This window comes from Labrus mixtus, chromosome 5, assembly GCF_963584025.1.
Source record: "Labrus mixtus chromosome 5, fLabMix1.1, whole genome shotgun sequence".
In the NCBI taxonomy this organism is placed as follows: Eukaryota; Metazoa; Chordata; class Actinopteri; order Labriformes; family Labridae; genus Labrus; species Labrus mixtus.
Window position 1 is genome coordinate 26,507,085 of NC_083616.1, and position 19,749 is coordinate 26,526,833.

The 19,749-nt window shown below is 40.3% G+C and overlaps 2 protein-coding genes across 4 annotated transcripts in view; both read right to left on the minus strand.

Moving 5' to 3' along the window:
- Positions 1-19,749, minus strand: part of pggt1b (protein geranylgeranyltransferase type I, beta subunit) — a 265,152-nt gene that overhangs the window by 176,309 nt on the left and 69,094 nt on the right. The gene's annotated exons all lie outside the window — the stretch shown is intronic.
- ccser1 (coiled-coil serine-rich protein 1) overlaps positions 1-19,749 on the minus strand; it is a 131,411-nt gene that overhangs the window by 111,161 nt on the left and 501 nt on the right. For 2 of the 3 annotated variants that reach the window (XM_061038835.1, XM_061038834.1), the window contains exons 2-4: positions 10,433-11,448; positions 9,258-9,672; positions 7,683-7,867 (exon numbers count right to left, since the gene is read on the minus strand). In XM_061038835.1, the coding sequence (XP_060894818.1) occupies positions 7,683-7,867; positions 9,258-9,672; positions 10,433-11,425 (1,593 nt within the window). In that variant the 5' untranslated portion in view covers positions 11,426-11,448. Of the gene's footprint in view, positions 1-7,682; positions 7,868-9,257; positions 9,673-10,432; positions 11,449-14,429; positions 14,878-19,749 lie in introns of those variants that run through there. The other variant, XM_061038836.1, reaches the window with a different exon arrangement.

The following is a 19,749-nucleotide window of genomic DNA, read 5'->3' on the forward strand; positions in this document are numbered from 1 at the left end:
GGTTGATGAATTCAACTGAACTTAAATTAGAGTATTTACTTATAAATGTGAGGGAGTCAGTGCATAAAACAGAGAAAATAAAGGTAAACCCAAAATGATGGTGTACAAATACTCCCAACTATACATGAGCTGGGTATGTGACAATGAAGTTATGTCAAACTGATAGACCTCATAAATACCCCTGAGGGACTCATATTGAAGCCAAAAGAGGATACGGTCAAATGTTTAGTTTTCATTTTAAAAAAAAGGCCTTCAACTAGACATCAGTAACAATGTTCCCCAAAATACAGGAAGAAAATTTAAATCTGTAGTATCTGTACTAACATCACATTTTTCACAAGAATGTAAGAAATAACTGATCAGATTGATCCAGTTTCTTATTCACACAGACATATTTGGACGTTTTAATACCCCCATTCTTGTGGTGTTGACGAGGTAATAATGATGCATGATGCGCCTTGGTTACGCTGCATTTCAAAGTCAATGCTGCCATCTGATGGACATTAATGAAACTCAGCGCAGATCCATTTAAAAAAAGCTGCAGCTAAGAGACTAATAAGTTCCACATGAATGTATAAAACTACAACACTTTGCTTTATGTTGAGTATATCAAATGTGGTTTTATTTTTAAATCAAATGGACAAAAGAAAAAGTAAAGGATACATATGAATAAGTGGTACCATAACTACTATAGGGTATTATTTTGCATGTCTATGATTAACACACTCATACATTCACACACTCGTGCACACACACATCCAGGTGAGGTGGAGAACTCGTCTTTCATGGTCGCATGCTTCAGGTTTCATATTATATAAGCTGATATTTCAGCAAAACAGTTTTAGGGAGTATATGATGTAAATAAACTACGAGATCTCAGACAAATACCGGTAATCAAGGGCCAAAGGGATATATCTCAGGATCTCACGCTCAAGGGATTATCAGCGGTCCGACATGCCAACAAGGCCAAAAGAAATGTTTCTTCACTATGAACGAGGCTCTCAAACGGTTCTGATACATTTATTTTGAAGATTTATTTTTGAGATAGGACATTGGATAGAGTCAGAAACTGGAGAGAGATCGAGAGTAGGGAACGATATGTTGGAAAGGAACAACAGGTCGGATTCAAACCCATGACGTTCACTCTGGAGGACCAAAGCGTCTGTACAGGGGCGCACACAATGACCGCTAGGCTACAGACGCCCCTGAATGAATTTAACTACATGACCTTTAATTTAAGGACTTTTAAATCGAAATGAGTGGCCGATGATTCTAACAGAAACTTCATATTGGATGAGAGGCCTTACCTAAACTTTTTGTCAATCTTAAAATGAATGAAACTTGAAGACGAGTGAAAAAAAAACTAGACATGATGCAGTCTCATGTAGATCCAAAGAAACACAACATCAATGTTGTTTGGTCATAAACACCCTCACGGTCGATGCCTGTATTGATCTCACCACCAATACGAGTACAAGAGTCTCAATGCTGCCTAGTGACACACCTCACCTTTGTCCAGGTGTGTGTGTGTGTGTGTGTGTGTGTGTGTGTGTGTGTGTGTGTGTGTGTGTGTGTTACAAAGAGAGAGATACAAACAAAAAGAATTCCAGCTAAATCAATGCTCTCTCTAACTTTCTAATACCATCCCGATGTGAAGCTATTATGGTCTGTGGATGAATTTGTACATTACCGGATACTCAGAGTGGTAAACATTAGATGAAAAAAGACCAGAATGAATTCCACTGTAGTGCAATTGCACAGAAGATCACATTTTAGGCATCTCAGGCATTAAAGCTAATAGCTAAAAAGGTATTGGAAAAGGAATGAAGGTCTTGTGATACAACTGCACACAGACTTCATTTGAAGCTAAATTACCCATTTCAACGTAACCCTCTAACCACAGAAATGTGTTAATACGATATTACAACCCAGAGCTGTCACCTTTTTACCTCGCTTATGTGATTTGAGTGAGTATAATCTTTGAGTTAATAGAGATAATATCAGATTCAGGGTCTCATTAAAATGGCTCCATCTCTTAACTGCTCAGCAGAATGACATCAAAAACAGGCACAAAGAGAAGAAAGCTGTTCTCTCCATCCATTTAAAGCCACTGGTTTCAGTCTGCTCCAACACTGTGGACATCATCATATATACAGTCTATGAAAACTACATTTAGACAGGGTTTTAGGCTGGGGAATGCATTAAGATCAAGGGAGAGAGATTGGTCTTTGCAGTCAGGTACTCTGGTTTCTAGTCACGGAAAATATATAGACAAGCACATGACTTCCATTCTGTCTGAGCAGACACTTCACAGCAGTTGTGGTTACAACGTGCCAGAGGGAATAAAGGAATGAATGTCCAGACAAATCAGAAATCCATTTGTTGTATGAAAAAGAAACAGATTTTTACTCACAACTGTCCAACTTGTGTCTCTTTACAGCTGTTATTTAAAACACACATTGCCACCTACCAACGCAGAATAATCCCTCGTTCCAGAGCAAAAACTCTCATCTGTTGCCGTTTAAAATACTAAATCCCAGTGCTTTTATACAGTTGATTTGTTAGCAACATCATCCATATTCAGAAGAATCCATGGCCATGAATTTATGGCACATTTCTTAATGAAAGATTCCAGCGTGACTCATGTTGTTAATTATCTGACTTTATGAAAGTACGTTGTGACAGATGCTGCCCAGGCTGAAAATACAAATACAGTGATGACTTCACTTGAGATATCTACATTTACTGCTTCTATAATAGTCCTTGTGAGAAAACCATTTCTACATTAAGTTCTTTGCAAGGACATACTGGAAGGCATCTACACCTCAAATCAGTGCATTTTCATAACAGGAAAGCTTCTGTGAAATAAAACTCTGAAACTACTTTATTCTAGTTAGCTGTTCCACTTTTTCTGGCCCTGGTATTGTGCATTTTGAATAAGCTGAAGTAGCAGTCACAGACCTGATTTAGCTACAGTACCTATTCAATTCAATTAAATGCAGAAAAGGGGGGAACACTTCCACTTCAAACTTTAAATTAGCCTTCATCTATCGCTTCCTACTGCGTTACATCTGATTGAACTTTGATGTGTCCAATGTTAAGCCAATTAAGAGATGTGTGGAGATTTGCACACCACTAGCTCACAATTAAAGAATGTCATTAAGTGTTCATAAAGTAGCTAGCTGGTCTAGAGTGCACTCCTAAAAGTCCTTTCAGAAAAGACCAAAAAATAACTTATTGAACTCAACTGTACCACAATAAAACCCCTATTAAAGACATAGATGCTCTAAGTTTTGAGTGAACTAGAAATGTTCCTTAAGCTTTTCTCTACTCTCCTCTCCTTAAGGGGTCCTGTCGTTGTTTGTCCTCTGTGAGAGTTAAAGAACCCCTGATTGACTCTCAGCTCTATTCTTTCCAGCTAAACCATTTTATTAGCCCCTTCACTGTTCTGTGTTTTGAACATAAACCAATTTAGAATACCAGCAGTGTCCTCAATGTTATTTCCCCTGAGTTAAAAAAAGCAACTATTTCGTTAATAAGGGACGTAAACTGTTGAATGCAATATTAGAAAGGATTTATGCATGCATTTGAGCCTGGTGGTATTCCCGGTACAAAAGTTGTGTAAATAAATGCAACATGATGATATGTGTTTGTAAGAATAGTACATAAACATATGTTAACCCAATTTAACCTCCAATAGACTTGTGACTTCATTAAATTATGAAACTAGCGTTTGTTTGTCCCAATTTGGCCAATCAGCTGTAAGTATTTATTAACTTTAAAGTATAAGTCATGAGTGAAATATATTCAAACTGTTTTTCAGGCTGGAGTCTTGAACTAATATTAAGAAAATGATTCAATGTAAAATCTGATAGTGTGTTTGGTAATTGTGGCTATGTTGTGATCTTTGCAGAGAGCAAGGAAGAAGACGTGCTCAAATGCCTCAATTCCATGAAAATCATCCTCAGTCTGCTTGTTTTGTACAGCCCTGCACCGAGAGTGGAGTAAACATTCAAGGCTCATGTCCATTAACATCTCCATTGCTTGTCAAAGTGTAATTCCAGTCGTGTAGTACAGATTATTACAAATTGCGAGAGGAACTGATTCCCTATCTGTTGTTTGATTAATACAAGTGTCACTTGTGATATCTGGCCGTTTCAAGGCAGCAATCAGACTCAACGATATAAAAACAAGATGTACCCAGCAGTACAACACTGTCTTGCAAGCGACTGTTGATATGAATAAGCATAGAGGATTGCAGTTGAACTATTCTGCCATACCCGTCAATCTTAATGCAAAAATAAATAAGAGAAAACATTCAAAGCTGTTCAGCTAGTCTCTGAGATAAGACAGAATTTCTTAAGTAATGTTTTTTTGCCAACTGGAGTTGAACATTATCACTGAGCCTGCCACAATATTATCCCTGCTGTCATAGAGAAACATATGAGCACCTCAAACTATATATATATATATATTCTACTAAAATAAATATCTCGCAGAGCCCTGAAGGCATTTCAAAACAACAACTCTAATGAGATCACTAAACTGCTCAAGCAAATACAGCCTTGCTGAGATTCACAGAGGTGCCTCACACTTTATCTGCGAACTCAACAAATTAGTCGTTTAACACTGTAAACCAAATCTTTGCTCAGTGATAATTGTATTCTGTGTGCGCTGAAATAAACAATGCATATGCATCCAGCGTAATGTTTAATATGGTGTGCTTCAGTCCGCCTCTGTTTTGCCTTCTCAAAGGTCCCCTTTATGCATAAAACCCACAGTCAGCCACACTGTATGCATAATAAATGAAGAGACCATTCTATTGTTTTTAAGCTCATACCCTACCCTCACGAGTCGCTACTTAGAAGATGTTCTTGTTTGGACCCTGATGCATTAAACATATTGCCAAAACTCAGGTACACTGCAGAGGTGTCTCAGTACAGACCTCTTCATTCGATTCAAAGGCCCTCTGCGCACCAACAAACTTTTATGAAGATAAAAGTGTATCATTTAATAAACACTACGTGGCTTCTGCTTTTGTTTTTCCCCGGCACAACTTAGGCCCCTGTAGAGCCCTTGGAAAAAAGGAAAGGCCGAGATTACTCCATGAGTTGATGTCAAGAAGCAGATACATTCTTTAAAGCACAAAACAAAGTGCTGCGTAGATCTGTGCCCTCTTTAATCTCCTCGTTAAAGCGGTTAGTCGCTGGTAAAACAAATGGGATTGACTTCACCTAGTTTACCTACAGCAGAGCTCCCTAGGGTGTTGTGAGGAAACCAACTCAAACACAGTGCAAGCTTCAGCTCTTTTCCAAAAACAAATGTAGATATCTACACTATATATATATTTACAATGTTTGACTGACAGCCAAAAGTAATGAACTGATTCCCTTCTTCATTCATCTGTAGGATTTAAGCATTGTATTACTTTATCCACGTACACTCGCCTCTGCTTTACAAAGATGCAAATTAAGGGAAAACACTTATTGCATTATGTATTTTTCAAATACATTTATAATTTTTTTTGATTTTGATATACTTTATAATTCCCAGAGGGGAAATTCGGGTTTAGATGGTTCACACACACATAGTCCGAATCACACGCATGCACAAACAGGACCGGTGGACATGCTTTGGTGGAGAGATGTTAGAGTGGTGCTGCTACACACTACTATGCATAGAGCGCACCAGAGTGGTTGGGGGTTTGTTGCCTTGCTCAAGGGCACTTCGACAGTGCTCCGGAGGTGTCCTGGAACCTCTCCAGCTACCAGAACAACTTCCATATTATCTGCACTGGGACTTGAACCTTGAGAACAACTTGCATATTATCTGCACTGGGACTTGAACCTTGAGAAAGACTTCCATATTATCTGCACTGGGACTTGAACCTTGAGAACAACTTGCATATTATCTGCACTGGGACTTGAACCTTGAGAAAGACTTCCATATTATCTGCACTGGGACTTGAACCTTGAGAACGACTTCCATATTATCTGCACTGGGACTTGAACCTTGAGAACAACTTGCATATTATCTGCACTGGGACTTGAACCTTGAGAACGACTTCCATATTATCTGCACTGGGACTTGAGCCGGCGACCAACCCAAGTCCCTTTGGACTGAGCTACTGCCGCCCCAAATATTCAAAGCAGTAAAACTTATTATATTCTCCAACTAAACTCTTGTATATCTGTATTCAGTGACAGAGTAAGACTTGAGGTGCCAGTTTGTTTAAAAAGCCATACAATTGATTATAGTTTGTGACGTTTCTCCCTGATCCCTCTTTAGAGTTTTTATAATGACAGGAACACATACCAGATCTGGTCAAAGCTCTAAATGTGAACTCTTTTAAATGAAACCCCTTTAGCCAACACGCAGAGTCTGGATTTATTATTTAACTAAGAGTTAGTGAACATTTAACAAAAATAGTTTTGGGAATCAAAGCTGCAGTGCTCTGTCAGCTGCACTGAGGCTGGTTTAGCCCAGAGCAAGTTGAAATCTCTCTTGGATATTTCATGGCCAGAGGCATGGGCACCGAGGGCTATCAGGAAAGATCCTTTATCATACAGGTCATTATTACAGAATGTTTTAGCAGCTGGTTACAACTGAGGCCAATTCCAACAGCTCTTTATTAATAATGGTTATTTGGTAATCCACTTACACGCTTTTTTCTGAGGGGAAACTATGACTTCTTTACACCAAGTCGTCAGTGTGAGTGCATTCATTTGAAGCTGCTCTGCTCCACAGCACACAGTGTTCTGCGTTGAGCCTGTAAACCTTTAAAAACATCTCTCCTGTCTTTCGGGATGAAGGCAGCGAAACTGACAGTGTTTGATTTAAGATGCTCGCAGGAGAAGAGTACGCTTAAACTTTCTGTTTGCTATAAATGTTTTTTATTATCCTCTCCTTGTTTTTTCTGAGTCTTGTTTCATTTTAACATGTGGGACAATTAAAGGCTGTCATATCACTTCACAGCAGTCTAGCTGCTCATTCTTGAATTTGTCTGTTTTGAATCATTTTCATTTTTCTATCCACATTTGTTTTATCTTCATTTTCACTGTGTTTCCAAATGATATTATTATTGTTTTTCCTAATGCAATGGGCCCTTCTGTCCTCTGTGTTTCAAAAGGTTCCATATAGATTTGTTTCATTACAGATACAGCCTAAAAAGCAGTGTCAGGTAGAGGTGATCATTAAATGCACTAATCTGAAAGCATAATATAATAACACAGGAGACTATTGTTAATCATAAATAGCTAAATGTCAGCATCAGTGTTTTTTCCACAAATACTCTGCACATTTGTATTACGAGTGATATCAGAGGTGTACTTGGTATAGGCAGATACTCAAGTCCAGCTATGACAATCTGTATGAGTAAGAAAAATAATGGCATCTGAACATCTCTGGTGCAATATCAATAAACTTGCCTTGTCTCCCTTTGAGGATGAACAGAGGAAGTCGTGGCACAAATAAAGCTATCTAGTCGTCCCATTTGTGTTTGCATCTTCTGTGTCTAGGAGTAGCAGCTGCTCAGTGTGTTATGATACTCGATGAGCGAAGCGAAGTGAAAAAACATAATTATATGTCTGACTTCAAAGACACACAGAAGAGCATACACGATATATTGTAGAGACTCTGACCGACACATAAACAAACACTAAAACACACAGCTCACGACCTACCAGACTTCCCATTTTTGATGATGACGAGTTGTTTCTGTGTTTGAGTAGACCACATCCCTCCATGCCCAGGGCATCTCTGTGGTTTCCATGGACACGAGGCCCACCGGCCCCCTCAGAAGACGAGCGCAGACGCCTTTCCATCCGCATCACCTCATGGTAGGGGCTGACGCTGCTGCACAGAGAGGCTGGAAAGAAAGAAAAAAAGTAAAGATAGGAATGGAGAGAAAGAAACAATTCAAGTGAAGCTGCTGGAGGAGTGAATCCACAACAAAGACATGAAGACATTTTCATTATCTCTCCAATTGTTGGCAGTCAGCTGTATTGTATTCATTAAACTCAATAACAAATCAGTTCTTCCTTCTTCAGCTTCTCAGATGAAGTTCCCGTTATGAAACTTTTCAGCCGGATTTCATTTGGTCAAATAGTGTTTATGCCTATTTTGTAATAAAGCTTCGTCTATGTATGTATAAGCCAGCTGTGTAAGAATAAATCTACATAATAAATATGAGATTTCCGGGGGCAATATTCTAATATTAAATTAGACAAACAAAGAACTTCTGCCATTTCTATTTTTTCATCAATAAATATAAAGATGTGAAAACAGTCTAAACAGTAGTCCTCTTATTAAGAAACATCAATTTAAAGAACCAGCACTTCACTCCAACCACTTTCTCTCTCTCTCTCTCTCTCTCTCACACTTACACATATTGACCACAGTTTCATATATTTGTATGTGTGAGTCACTTTTCTTTTCATGGGTAGCTGAAGTTTTTGGTTTCGCACTGAGCAACAAAAGCCAAAAGAAGTCCTGTGATCACCATTTCCCCCATTTTAGTGGAGGTTCAGACCAGAAAAGACGATCAGACCTGCAAGCACAACGGGGCCCACATACCAGAGGCCTGTGACATTGATTGTGAAGATGTTCATCATGGTACATTGCTGTTGCTGATGGATCTCCCTCTGTTATCAGTGTTTGTGCAATCGCTGCTGCCTTGAAGCTGTCTTACAGTTTTATCAGTAACACTTCTTCTTGAGTTTCTAAAATAATTAGAAAGTGGGGCAAAGTCAGCATATCAACTAATTAAAGACCTACTTCGCAGTATTCATGCTGAAATGTGTGAAATGTATTTGTTGGTAAGTTAGTGCTAAAAACACGTTATTTGCCAATTCTCCATATATGTCATGCACCCAATGTGCAGAGGCTGTCGTCCGACTCTCTGCACTTTGCCACATGTCATTCCCCACTCTCTCATTAAGTTTCTGTCTCTATCGTCCTCTACAATAGAGGCATGAAAGCCCATAGCTCAGATTGGGACTCATTTAAATGCACTTCATTTATAACTAAGGAAAAACAAAGTCTGCAGCAAATGCGAAAAAACTACATAGTCAGTAAACTGAAACTGTTAAGTTCACACATCCTGAGTGACACTGCAGAAGTCAGTGGTTTTCCTGCCTTTGTGATTGCATACCTGGTCAACAAATTCATGGAGCCCTCATCACAAAAGAATGTCAACACGTTTCAGAGCTTGGGTACGTGCATGTAAATCTGTGCTTGTGTTTGCATCAGTTTCATACCTGCGTGTGGTTTCCTCAAGTGAGAGGGTCTGGGTTCATGGCAGCCACAGAAGCTTCCTCTTTCTTGAACAGAGAGTGTGTTTCTTGCCCTCCTTTCCGATTGCTCTGGGTTGGAGTGACACCCCTCGCTCTCACTTGTGGTCTCTGTGATGTAACCCGACTTCCTCTTCTCCACTAACCCCTTCCTCTGCTCTGCAAACACCTCTTCCCTCGATTCCTTCGCTTCCTTCGCTTCCCTTCTCTCTTCCTCCCTCTCCTTCCTCTCTTCAAGCGATTGTTCCTGCAGAGGTAGGCAGGGCACAGCCGTCTCGGGCTCTGAGAGGGAAACGGCAGTCTCGTAGTCTGTGTTGTTGGCCGTGCTGGTGTCAGGTAGAAGAGGTTTTTCAGTGCAGGACTGGGCTGGAGTGAAGAAAACCTGAGGAGCAGGACATTTACTTGAGCATGTGTTCAATGGCGTTTACATTCAATAACAAGAACAGTACACACCCAAGAGGCAAAAAAAAAACAGTTTAAAGCGGGATGAACTCGCTTTAGTATTCAAAAGGTGGTCGTGTCCTCGGGCAGTAATGGGCATGTTTTCATAACACAGTCGTAAAGTATTTACTTTTCAATGGCCTCAGCAGAAAGCTTTCTTTTTACAAATATTCTACTGACTTAATACTTTCTTTTCCGGAGTCCTTCCTCGAACAGGAAATAAATAGAACTAATTCTTTAAAGGAGAAAAAGTCACGAGCATAAAAGGTATAAAATGTGAAGGCCAGTTTGCAGACATCTGTAGGTGTTCTTTTTCATGCCTTAGCTCTTTCAATAAAAGTCGTTTTTCATGCCCAGTGCTTCAATTGTTATGCTAAATTTCACAGATTCCTCACAGCAGACATAAATATTCCTTCTTTATGGTTTTTTGTTGACATCCAAGGACACCAGTTGTTGAAATTTCTGTCCCTGAAGCACTAAGAGTTTCTTCCTTTGGACTTTTTGTTTGACATTCAATGTGCTGATTATTTGGCATGCTTTTAAAAGATTGTATTTTTATCACGAGAGTTGTGATAACCCATTACAATAACAAGCATTTTTTGTGTGTGTCGGATGCTGTACTTTTAAAGTGATAAGCCCATTTGATTATGAAGCACATTAGAAGTTTCACAAAAACAAAGTTAATGTACAAACCAAGCTACCTGGGAGGTAGAGACAACCACACTGAAGTTCTCTGGAGCAGGCAGAGGCTCCTGTGCAGCCATGTCAACAGCCAGTCCTGGTACAGAATCAGGTCCTGGGGCTAAGCCAGATCCAGGGCTTGGAGCTGGCAGAGCATCCACCTCTGATACAGAATCCTCCGTAATGGGGATGAACTCTGAAGGGGTGATGGCAGTGGTTCGGTCCTCTGATATCATCGGGGACTGGAGTGAGCTTTCACCGCCAGCACCCAGCAGCTCACCAGGCAAAGAGCCCGGGGTGAGCCCTCCGGCCTCAGGGGTATTGGTGGTGGAGCTCGGGGGTTCTAAGTTCACTTCTGGTGGTCTGTGGTGGTCGGAGTTGCGAGAGAAGCGGTGGTGAGCTGAGAAAGATTTTGGCAGCAGCTGTTTCTTCTGGCGCGACGATCGTTTGTTGGTCGCGCTGCCCCCACTGTAGTCATCGAGGAACCCGGAGTCATCGCCCTCGTTAGCCCCTGAACCGCTGATGCAGTTTATAAACACATTTCGATTGGATGAGGAGGACGAAGAGGAGGCTTTGTCAAAATCCTCAGTCTGAGAGCGTGTGATTTTCTTTTGCTTGTTGCTGCCAAACCCAAATGAGTGGCGAGGCTTAGGGCGTCCACCACCATCGCTGAACCCCGCTGACACCGACGTCGGTATCGTTTGTTGGTTGTTTCCGTTTGAATCTGTGCCCGATGTCAGTGGCGGCGTGAGGTTGAGGTTGATCGGCTGGACACGTGGCTCGCTGTTCCGCTTCGATGTGAAACTGAGAGATGGAGTGCGGAAAAGGCTCCGGCGTTTCCCCGTACTGCCAGAGCTGGAGTTGGTGCTGGAGGGCGAAGAACTGTGGACGCCATTTCCCACTCCGCCCGAAGACGGGGAGGAGGGGAGAGACTCCTGCCTCTTACTGTTGCTGCGGCGGAAGATGGGCAGGCGGGACACAAGTGTGGAACGGCGTGAGCCTGATTCACCCATCTAGAAGCTGAGGCAGAGTGGCACTGAGGAGACAAAGGAAACACAAAAAACTTTACTTAAAACATATTCATCAACATGTAGGTAAGAGAGCTCATGTCGCCAAAAGATTGTTCGTATTCAAAACATTACTTGTAAGCAAAACACAAATCCATACACAACTCAAAGACGGAGCAAATATTTTCATCATCGTCAAAGAATCATCACAAGCAGCTTTGGTGTACAGACGGTTGGAACTGAGAAATCACACATTAAGAGATCACATTTCCCACGTTGACTGAGCGCATACAAATAACTGCTGCATCTTTACCCTGCAGATGCTTCTGTTGCAAACGGTGTTGCTTATGTGATAGTTATTTGCCATTCAATTACTAGTACTACATGTGTTCATTCAAGCAGTGTTTCTAACCCTGTTGCTGCTGGAACATGTCCCTGAGATTAATGTGTGATGGAAATATTTCAGCATACACCTGCTTCGCTAATTTAAAGAGCAAAACCAACTCCTTCGACTTCAACAAAAGGTACACACTGGTTATATGCCTACTGTAGATGAGGTGCAGTTTTTTCGATACACGACGAGAATAAAGATGAGGCTAATGCCGCCAAAAAGGAGGGGGAAGAGTCCCCACAAAGAAAAGCTAAACTTGTCCTGCGTTTATCTGGTACTTACATCCACTTAATGTCCTTTCCATTCTGACATACTAAACAAATAAAACCCAGCTTTTTTTTTTTTTTTTTGATGAGGTAAAAAAAAATACCTGATGTTCACCAAAACGCAATGTTGGCCAAAATGCCGAGAGGTCATATATACAGTGGGTACGGAAAGTATTCAGACCCCTTTACATTTTTCACTCTTTGTTTCATTGCAGCCATTTGCTAAAATCAAAAAAGTTCATTTTATTTCTCATTAATGTACACTCAGCACCCCATCTTGACAGAAAAAAAAACAGAAATGTAGAAATTTTTGCAAATTTATTAAAAAAGAAAAACTGAAATATCACATGGTCATAAGTATTCAGACCCTTTGCTCAGTATTGAGTAGAAGCACCCTTTTGAGCTAGTACAGCCATGAGTCTTCTTGGGAATGATGCAACAAGTTTTTCACACCTGGATTTGGGGATCCTCTGCCATTCTTCCTTGCAGATCCTCTCCAGTTCTGTCAGGTTGGATGATGAACATTGGTGGACAGCCATTTTCAGGTCTCTCCAGAGATGCTCAAGTGGGTTTAGGTCAGGGCTCTGGCTGGGCCAGTCAAGAATGGTCACAGAGTTGTTCCGAAGCCACTCCTTTGTTATTTTAGCTGTGTGCTTAGGGTCATTGTCTTGTTGGAAGGTGAACCTTTGGCCCAGTCTGAGGTCCTGAGCACTCTGGAAGAGGTTTTCTTCCAGGATATCTCTGTACTTGGCCGCATTCATCTTTCCTTCAATTGCAACCAGTCGTCCTGTCCCTGCAGCTGAAAAACACCCCCATAGCATGATGCTGCCACCACCATGTTTCACTGTTGGGATTGTATTGGGCAGGTGATGAGCAGTGCCTGGTTTTCTCCACACATACCGCTTAGAATTAAAGCCAAAAAGTTCAATCTTGGTCTCATCAGACCAGAGACTCTTCTGTCTCATAGTCTGGGAGTCCTTCATGTGTTTTTTGGCAAACTCTATGCGGGCTTTCATATGTCTTGCACTGAGGAGAGGCTTCCGTCGGGCCACTCTGCCATACAGCCCCGACTGGTGGAGGGCTGCAGTGATAGTTGACTTTGTGGAACTTTCTCCCATCTCCCTACTGCATCTCTGGAGCTCAGCCACAGTGATCTTTGGGTTCTTCTTTACCTCTCTCACCAAGGCTCTTCTCCCACGATTGCTCAGTTTGGCTGGACGGCCAGGTCTAGGAAGAGTTCTGGTCGTCCCAAACTTCTTCCATTTAAGGATTATGGAGGCCACTGTGCTCTTAGGAACCTTGAGTGCTGCAGAAATTCTTTTGTAACCTTGGCCAGATCTGTGCCTTGCCACAATTCTGTCTCTGAGCTCCTTGGGCAGTTCCTTCGACCTCATGATTCTCATTCGCTCTGACATGCACTGTGAGCTGTAAGGTCTTATATAGACAGGTGTGTGCCTTTCCTAATCAAGTCCAATCAGTTTAATTAAACACAGCTGGACTCCAATGAAGGAGCAGAACCATCTCAAGGAGGATCAGAAGAAATGGACAGCATGTGAGTTAAATATGAGTGTCACAGCAAAGGGTCTGAATACTTATGATCATGTGATATTTCAGTTTTTCTTTTTTAATAAATTTGCAAAAAATTCTACATTTCTGTTTTTTTTCTGTCAAGATGGGGTGCTGAGTGTACATTAATGAGAAATAAAATGAACTTTTTTGATTTTAGCAAATGGCTGCAATGAAACAAAGAGTGAAAAATGTAAAGGGGTCTGAATACTTTCCGTACCCACTGTATATACGAAGAGAGCATATATTTTATTTCAGACTTACGTGATATAGAAAAAGTCTGTTCAAGGGCGTGATAACTACAGGTTTAAAACCTGCAGGGCTCGGCTTCTCTCAACATGCCACATATTACACTTGACATTTATGTGACAGCTAAATCATCAAGAGACAGGACTGACCCAGAGGGCAAGAGAAAGAGAGGCCGAGGCAGAAGGAGGGAAAGTAGTATTTCCTACAAATTTTTTTTTTGCACTTTTGAAAGTGGTTACATGTCGGTATTAAAAAGTGGACGTAGAAAGTGTTGCCAATGTTCTCACATGTATTTCAGGTTTTCCTGTTGGTTTAATCAGTAGGTTAGTTAGTAAGCACATCATGCAAAATAAGACAAAAAGCAAAGTGGCAGATCTATCTAAAGAGACCCCATGCCCCACACAAGATCCATGACAGAAGAGAAGAAATCAGCAGTAACATCAAACATGGGGGTGATCGCTTCAAACACGCAATGCAAGCGAAGACCTGACCTCTGCAGGTTAAGTCACAGGTTAAAGAGAGACATTCATGTACTCACCGTTTCATTGTTTTCTGCAATGAATTAGCCAAACAGTGATAACGTGGTCCTCCACATGTTGAAGACACAGCCTCTATGAAAGCAACCCAAGTGTTTTATTTTCGATCTCTGTGTAATAAGCTTACATTAACACCCTTTACTTCAGTGGCTTACAGAATGATTGTGTCACCTCCTGTAAGGTAAATTTGAACAAGTTCTAAACACACATGGTGTAGGTCCTACTCTGAAGCCTCGCTGTAGTGTGAAAAAGGTGAGTAAACATTGTCAAAGTCAGAGGAGGCTTATAACGTTTACAGATATGTCACAGTTAATATACTAGGGCTGCACAATTTATCACAATTTGTATCGTTATCGAGGCATGAGCATTCGCAATAAACACATCCTGAAAGTCTGAACTATCTTATCACAATTATTAACTATATCAATTTTTATATGGCCAAGTCATTTCTTCTCACTCGGCAAGGTGTACATTTTCTCTGTTGGATGGAGGCCTGGGGTATTACGTTCATGCTTTCATACCATTTTTATGCAGTCAGATGAAGCTGAAGCTAGTTATCAGCTGCCCTCAGATTAATTGGTGCGACTCTAGAGGAGAAATAAATAAATAAAAACTGTGCGTTTCTTTTATCCTGGAGAGATATGTTGCAAACACAGCAGGTATTAAAAACAGCAGAAAACAGCCATTTTTGTTTATCCCAATCCCTTTACTTCTGCAATATTGAACAATGTTACAGCACATTGCATATTTTTCTCACATTGTGCAGGCCTACTTTACAGACACACACGCACACACACACACACACACACACGCACACACGCACACACACACACACACACACACACACACACACACACACACACACACACAAATCTTCTGTTATGCTCAGTGTGTCCTGGATCACTTCAAGCCGTCTACACCAGTCAAAACACAGTACACATTCCAGACTCTCTCTGTAGATGAACCATCAGTATGTACTGGCTTTTAGCTCGTTATCAAAACCCGCTCGCCTTGTGACCCGGTCAAGGCACGCTGACCTGGCACATTTAGACAGTGGAAGACCTTATAATTAATTATACAGAGATTAAAACAGATTGAGAACATCTCTGTTAAGCAATGGCTTAGAGGTGCCAGGCCTTGTGGGAAGCACGATGACAGTTTTTACACTCACATTGCTGACCTGATGCTGCTGCCGTGGCATTAACACACTTCTCTTCAGTCTAATTTAATGATAAAGTGAAGGTAATCCCTCGAGGAGTCGGCCCCAGGCTAAAGCTGAACAGAAGCACAAAAAGAGAAGTGGAGAGCTGCACTGATGCAGTGTGTTTACTTTCCCACCCTACAAAAGAGAAACTGTCTACCTGTGACTGGGAAGTAGACAGTATCCCAGTTCCTCTTTTTTCTGTAGCTAGTACTGTAGCTGAATACAAAAGACAACACTTTGGTTTGCTGTGTTTGCCTGACTTCCATTTTAAAAGGAACATAACTGAAATGTTCACATGCAGGTCTCTAAAGAGCTTACCGTCCAAATGATTTTATTTGAAACATCATTCATCCTCTGTTGCTTTTATATATTTACCAGATTTAATTTATTCACCCTTTTTTATCTTCATTTTCGTTTTAATGACCTGTGATGTGTTTGTTGTCTTCCTTACTTTTATATTATGGTCATAAGCTTGTTGACTTTCTCTTGTATTTAATATTTTTTTAATTGTATTAGTCAAGTTTTATAGCTTTAACTAACTTTTGGGACCTGCCTGTTGAATCTTTTCTTATTACTTTTATTTGCATTTATATTGTTTCTGCAGACTTCTCTTTGTTGATGTTTATTTTGTTATTGTCCTCCTGACTTCCTGCCTTTGCTTTGTCCGACAAAGCACTTCGTAAACATCTGTTTTTAAAAAATGTTATGTAAATAAACTTATTATTATTATTCACAGGTAGAGGGGGTCAAATTAAAAATAGAACTTAGACAGCAGGTTTTATTTTATTACTTTTTAGTTGTTGTTTTTTTTGCTTTTAACAATACATTTACTCACCTTGTGTGGTCCTGTTAGGAAGTCAGGACCACACAAGCAGAAACAATGCTCAGGTCAGGTGTGAACATAAATCACGTTAATTCAATGAATAAAATATTTTGTGCCTTTCTTTTGAAGGGGCGGGAGGTTGCGTTGGGGAGGCTGTCCGCACCTCCAAATGACTGGAAGGAGAAACACTGGCTCTGTGGTTTTTGCATCAACCTGACTCTAAACACAAGGTAGAGTTAATATTTATCACAACAGAAGACATTCACAGCTTCACTTCTAAAAGTACACGTGCAACAGTTCTGGAGGAGGAAATATAATTTGTATGTTCACAGATGGCTACTCGCTGCTTATGTGAAGTCTTTTTCACCTCCTGACATCAGAGCCATCCGTCCGCTTCAGTCACAATCTGTTGAGCTGTTAGCAAGCATACAACACAAAATACGCTCATACATTGTTTGAAATCAATAGCTGGAGGGAGCTAAGAAAAGCGTCTTGCTGAGCCTTCTTTCACAATGATCTTTGCATATGCTAAAGCCAAACAAATCAGCTCAGCTTTAAGTCCTCCAGCACTTCTTCTGTGCAGTTCACATTGTCTTATCAACGCTGCAGCCTGAGTTTACACGAGTTATATAATAAAATATAAGGCTGATAAGGGTCCAAATTCCAGTCTCAGTACTTTTCTATGTTCTCACACACATGATTATCTGTAAGTTAAAAATAATAGAAAGGTGTGGTATAGGGTGTGAACAACTGGGTGTTGCCTATAAAACCGGTTTACCATGGAATAATAACCACATGTTACATGCAACCGGGATCTTTTACTACACGTGATGAGAGCAACGCTGAAAAGTCCCGTCTGATAATCACAGTTGTGTTGGTTTCGTTGGCGACTGATAAGGAATCTTAATGTTGCTCAACACACTGGATCCAGCAAACACTCTGAAGGCTAAGTAGCAGTTTAAACCAGAAGGCATTTTCTTTAAGAAGGTGTCGACTCTAATGGAGTGGCGGTTTATTCAATCAAAACCAATATAACCCGTTATTTATGACATACGTCTGCATTGAGACTGAACTAACACGACGGGGCATGACAGGACAAGACATGAATGATACAGTTCTGCTTTTGATCTGCGTTATAGTTTTTTTATTCTCTCGCCATTTCTATCGCCATGCACAAAAACACCAATTTCCTAAATCTGATTCTGACCCTGACATCAACACACCGAAATATAGTCACACCATTAGGTGATTCAAAAGAAATGTTCACACAGGGAGAGAAACACTGTTCATGTGGATGACCACCAAACAGAGATACTGTTAATATCACTCAGATAAATTAAACACCACATTACAGTAAGATTAATCTCAGATTACTAATCCATCTTCACTTTATTAATGCCACAATGACATTTAACTTAGCCTTTACAACAAGTGTATTCAGTTTGAGTCTCATTTCTGAAATGGATCCAAAATGTCACGACTTATTTCAGACAAAACAAAACAGCTAACTGTCTCCATACAAGTGAGGAAGTATGTTTGCACTAGGCATCAGATGGTTATACATAGATGTCAGAAACAAAATAATGATTTACTTTTGAGTTTGAACAATGTTCACTTCTTAGAAAAGTTAATTTTCCATCCTGAAGCGAGGACACATGACCAAAAACAACAACAAGCTAGTGCAGGACACCGTTTTTTTAACCTTGGTCTCAACATGTAATAGCGAGGGCCTTAGGAAGAAAGGGTACAAAACTTCAAGCTGCACAACCCTTCACGTGAACGTTTAATTTACATGTGGATAGTGGATATATATAGGCGGTTTTGTTGATGAAAATCGAGGGCTGCACTGAATCATCGCACTTCAACTTAATAGACAAAAACACAAGCAGAATCTAAGACAAGACTTTGACAACATAAACACTGCACTGAGAAAAGAGACTGTGATAAAAACCCAATTAACTGAGAAAGATATTTACCAAATTGAAAACACATATCGGTACGTCCGTCATGGGGAAACGTTTCTTTAAATTGAAAAGCAGACGCTGTTGCTTGAAGGTCAACTGGATGAAACACTCACAGCCAGCAGGACAGAATACAACTGGGGAGTAATTAACCAAACTATTGAACAAATAAATCAATCACAAGCTTTGAATAATCAAGTTTAAGTAAACACACGGCAGGGTGTCTTATTCAGGTAAGTCGATATCAGAACCAAAATGAATCCCAACATAGTAATAAAAAACGATGTGGGTTGTACAGAAAATGGTGTAATGTTGTGATGGGGGTATACTGGTATTGTGTCACAGTAGATCAGTGGTTCTACATGAAGGCTTCAGTTGAATTGAACAACATTAACTGAAACCAGTGAGGGCCTTTTGTTATCTTCTGTCTCCATGCAAGCTGTTGTCCTTCAAGCTGTTTACATAGGCAAATAGTGAATAGTGAATACACTGATTTTCATAGGACGCCTCAAAAGGTGTTGCTGAAAATGTTGCTTACATTTAAAGGTATACAACTACAGATTATTTTCATCGGCCATCAGTATTGGTTTTATCCTCTTTTGTGATATTTATTTCTTGTATGATGGAAATTGTGAGTGTTGATCATCTGCCACTTCTGACGTAGAAAACCTAAAAGACTACAAAAAGTGAATACACCTGACCATACCTCAAAATACAAACTATACCATGAAACAATCATCACTGAGAGTGTTCTTATTTTAATTTAAAAAAAAAAAACATTTACAATAATGTCATGGAGGCAGCTGACCTGTTTTTCTTTTACCTACTAGAGCCAACATTTACCCTGCATTTAGCAGATGGCAGGTGCGTTGTATTCCCCGACCACAGCCCCATCAAAGACGAGTAAATACACCAGAAAACAGTCACACTTAAAAAGCTTGAATCAAATGATGTTGACGTTTCTTTCTTTAAACTTAAACTCACTCAATTACCTTAAAAGTAGGCAATGTTTTTAATGTAAACGCTGACAGCTGGTGCATTCATCTTTGTCGCTGAATAACTAGAATGGTTGATGTTATAGTGGTAGCTTTTAATAATTAATGACTGGGGGTTACTACACGTTTTTCACTGTATCCAGAGTAAAAATGCATGCCAACAAATGTGCATTAAGGTGTTGTTACTGTTTTATTACTAAACCATCACTTATTATTTCTGTTGCTAAAAAGGGCCCGGATGCATTTTATTATGAATTATAACATACGGGGTATACAGTCAGCCTGAGGTGAGCTGCAGAGATGTACATGCAGGTGAAACCAGCAGGACATCAAACCAGC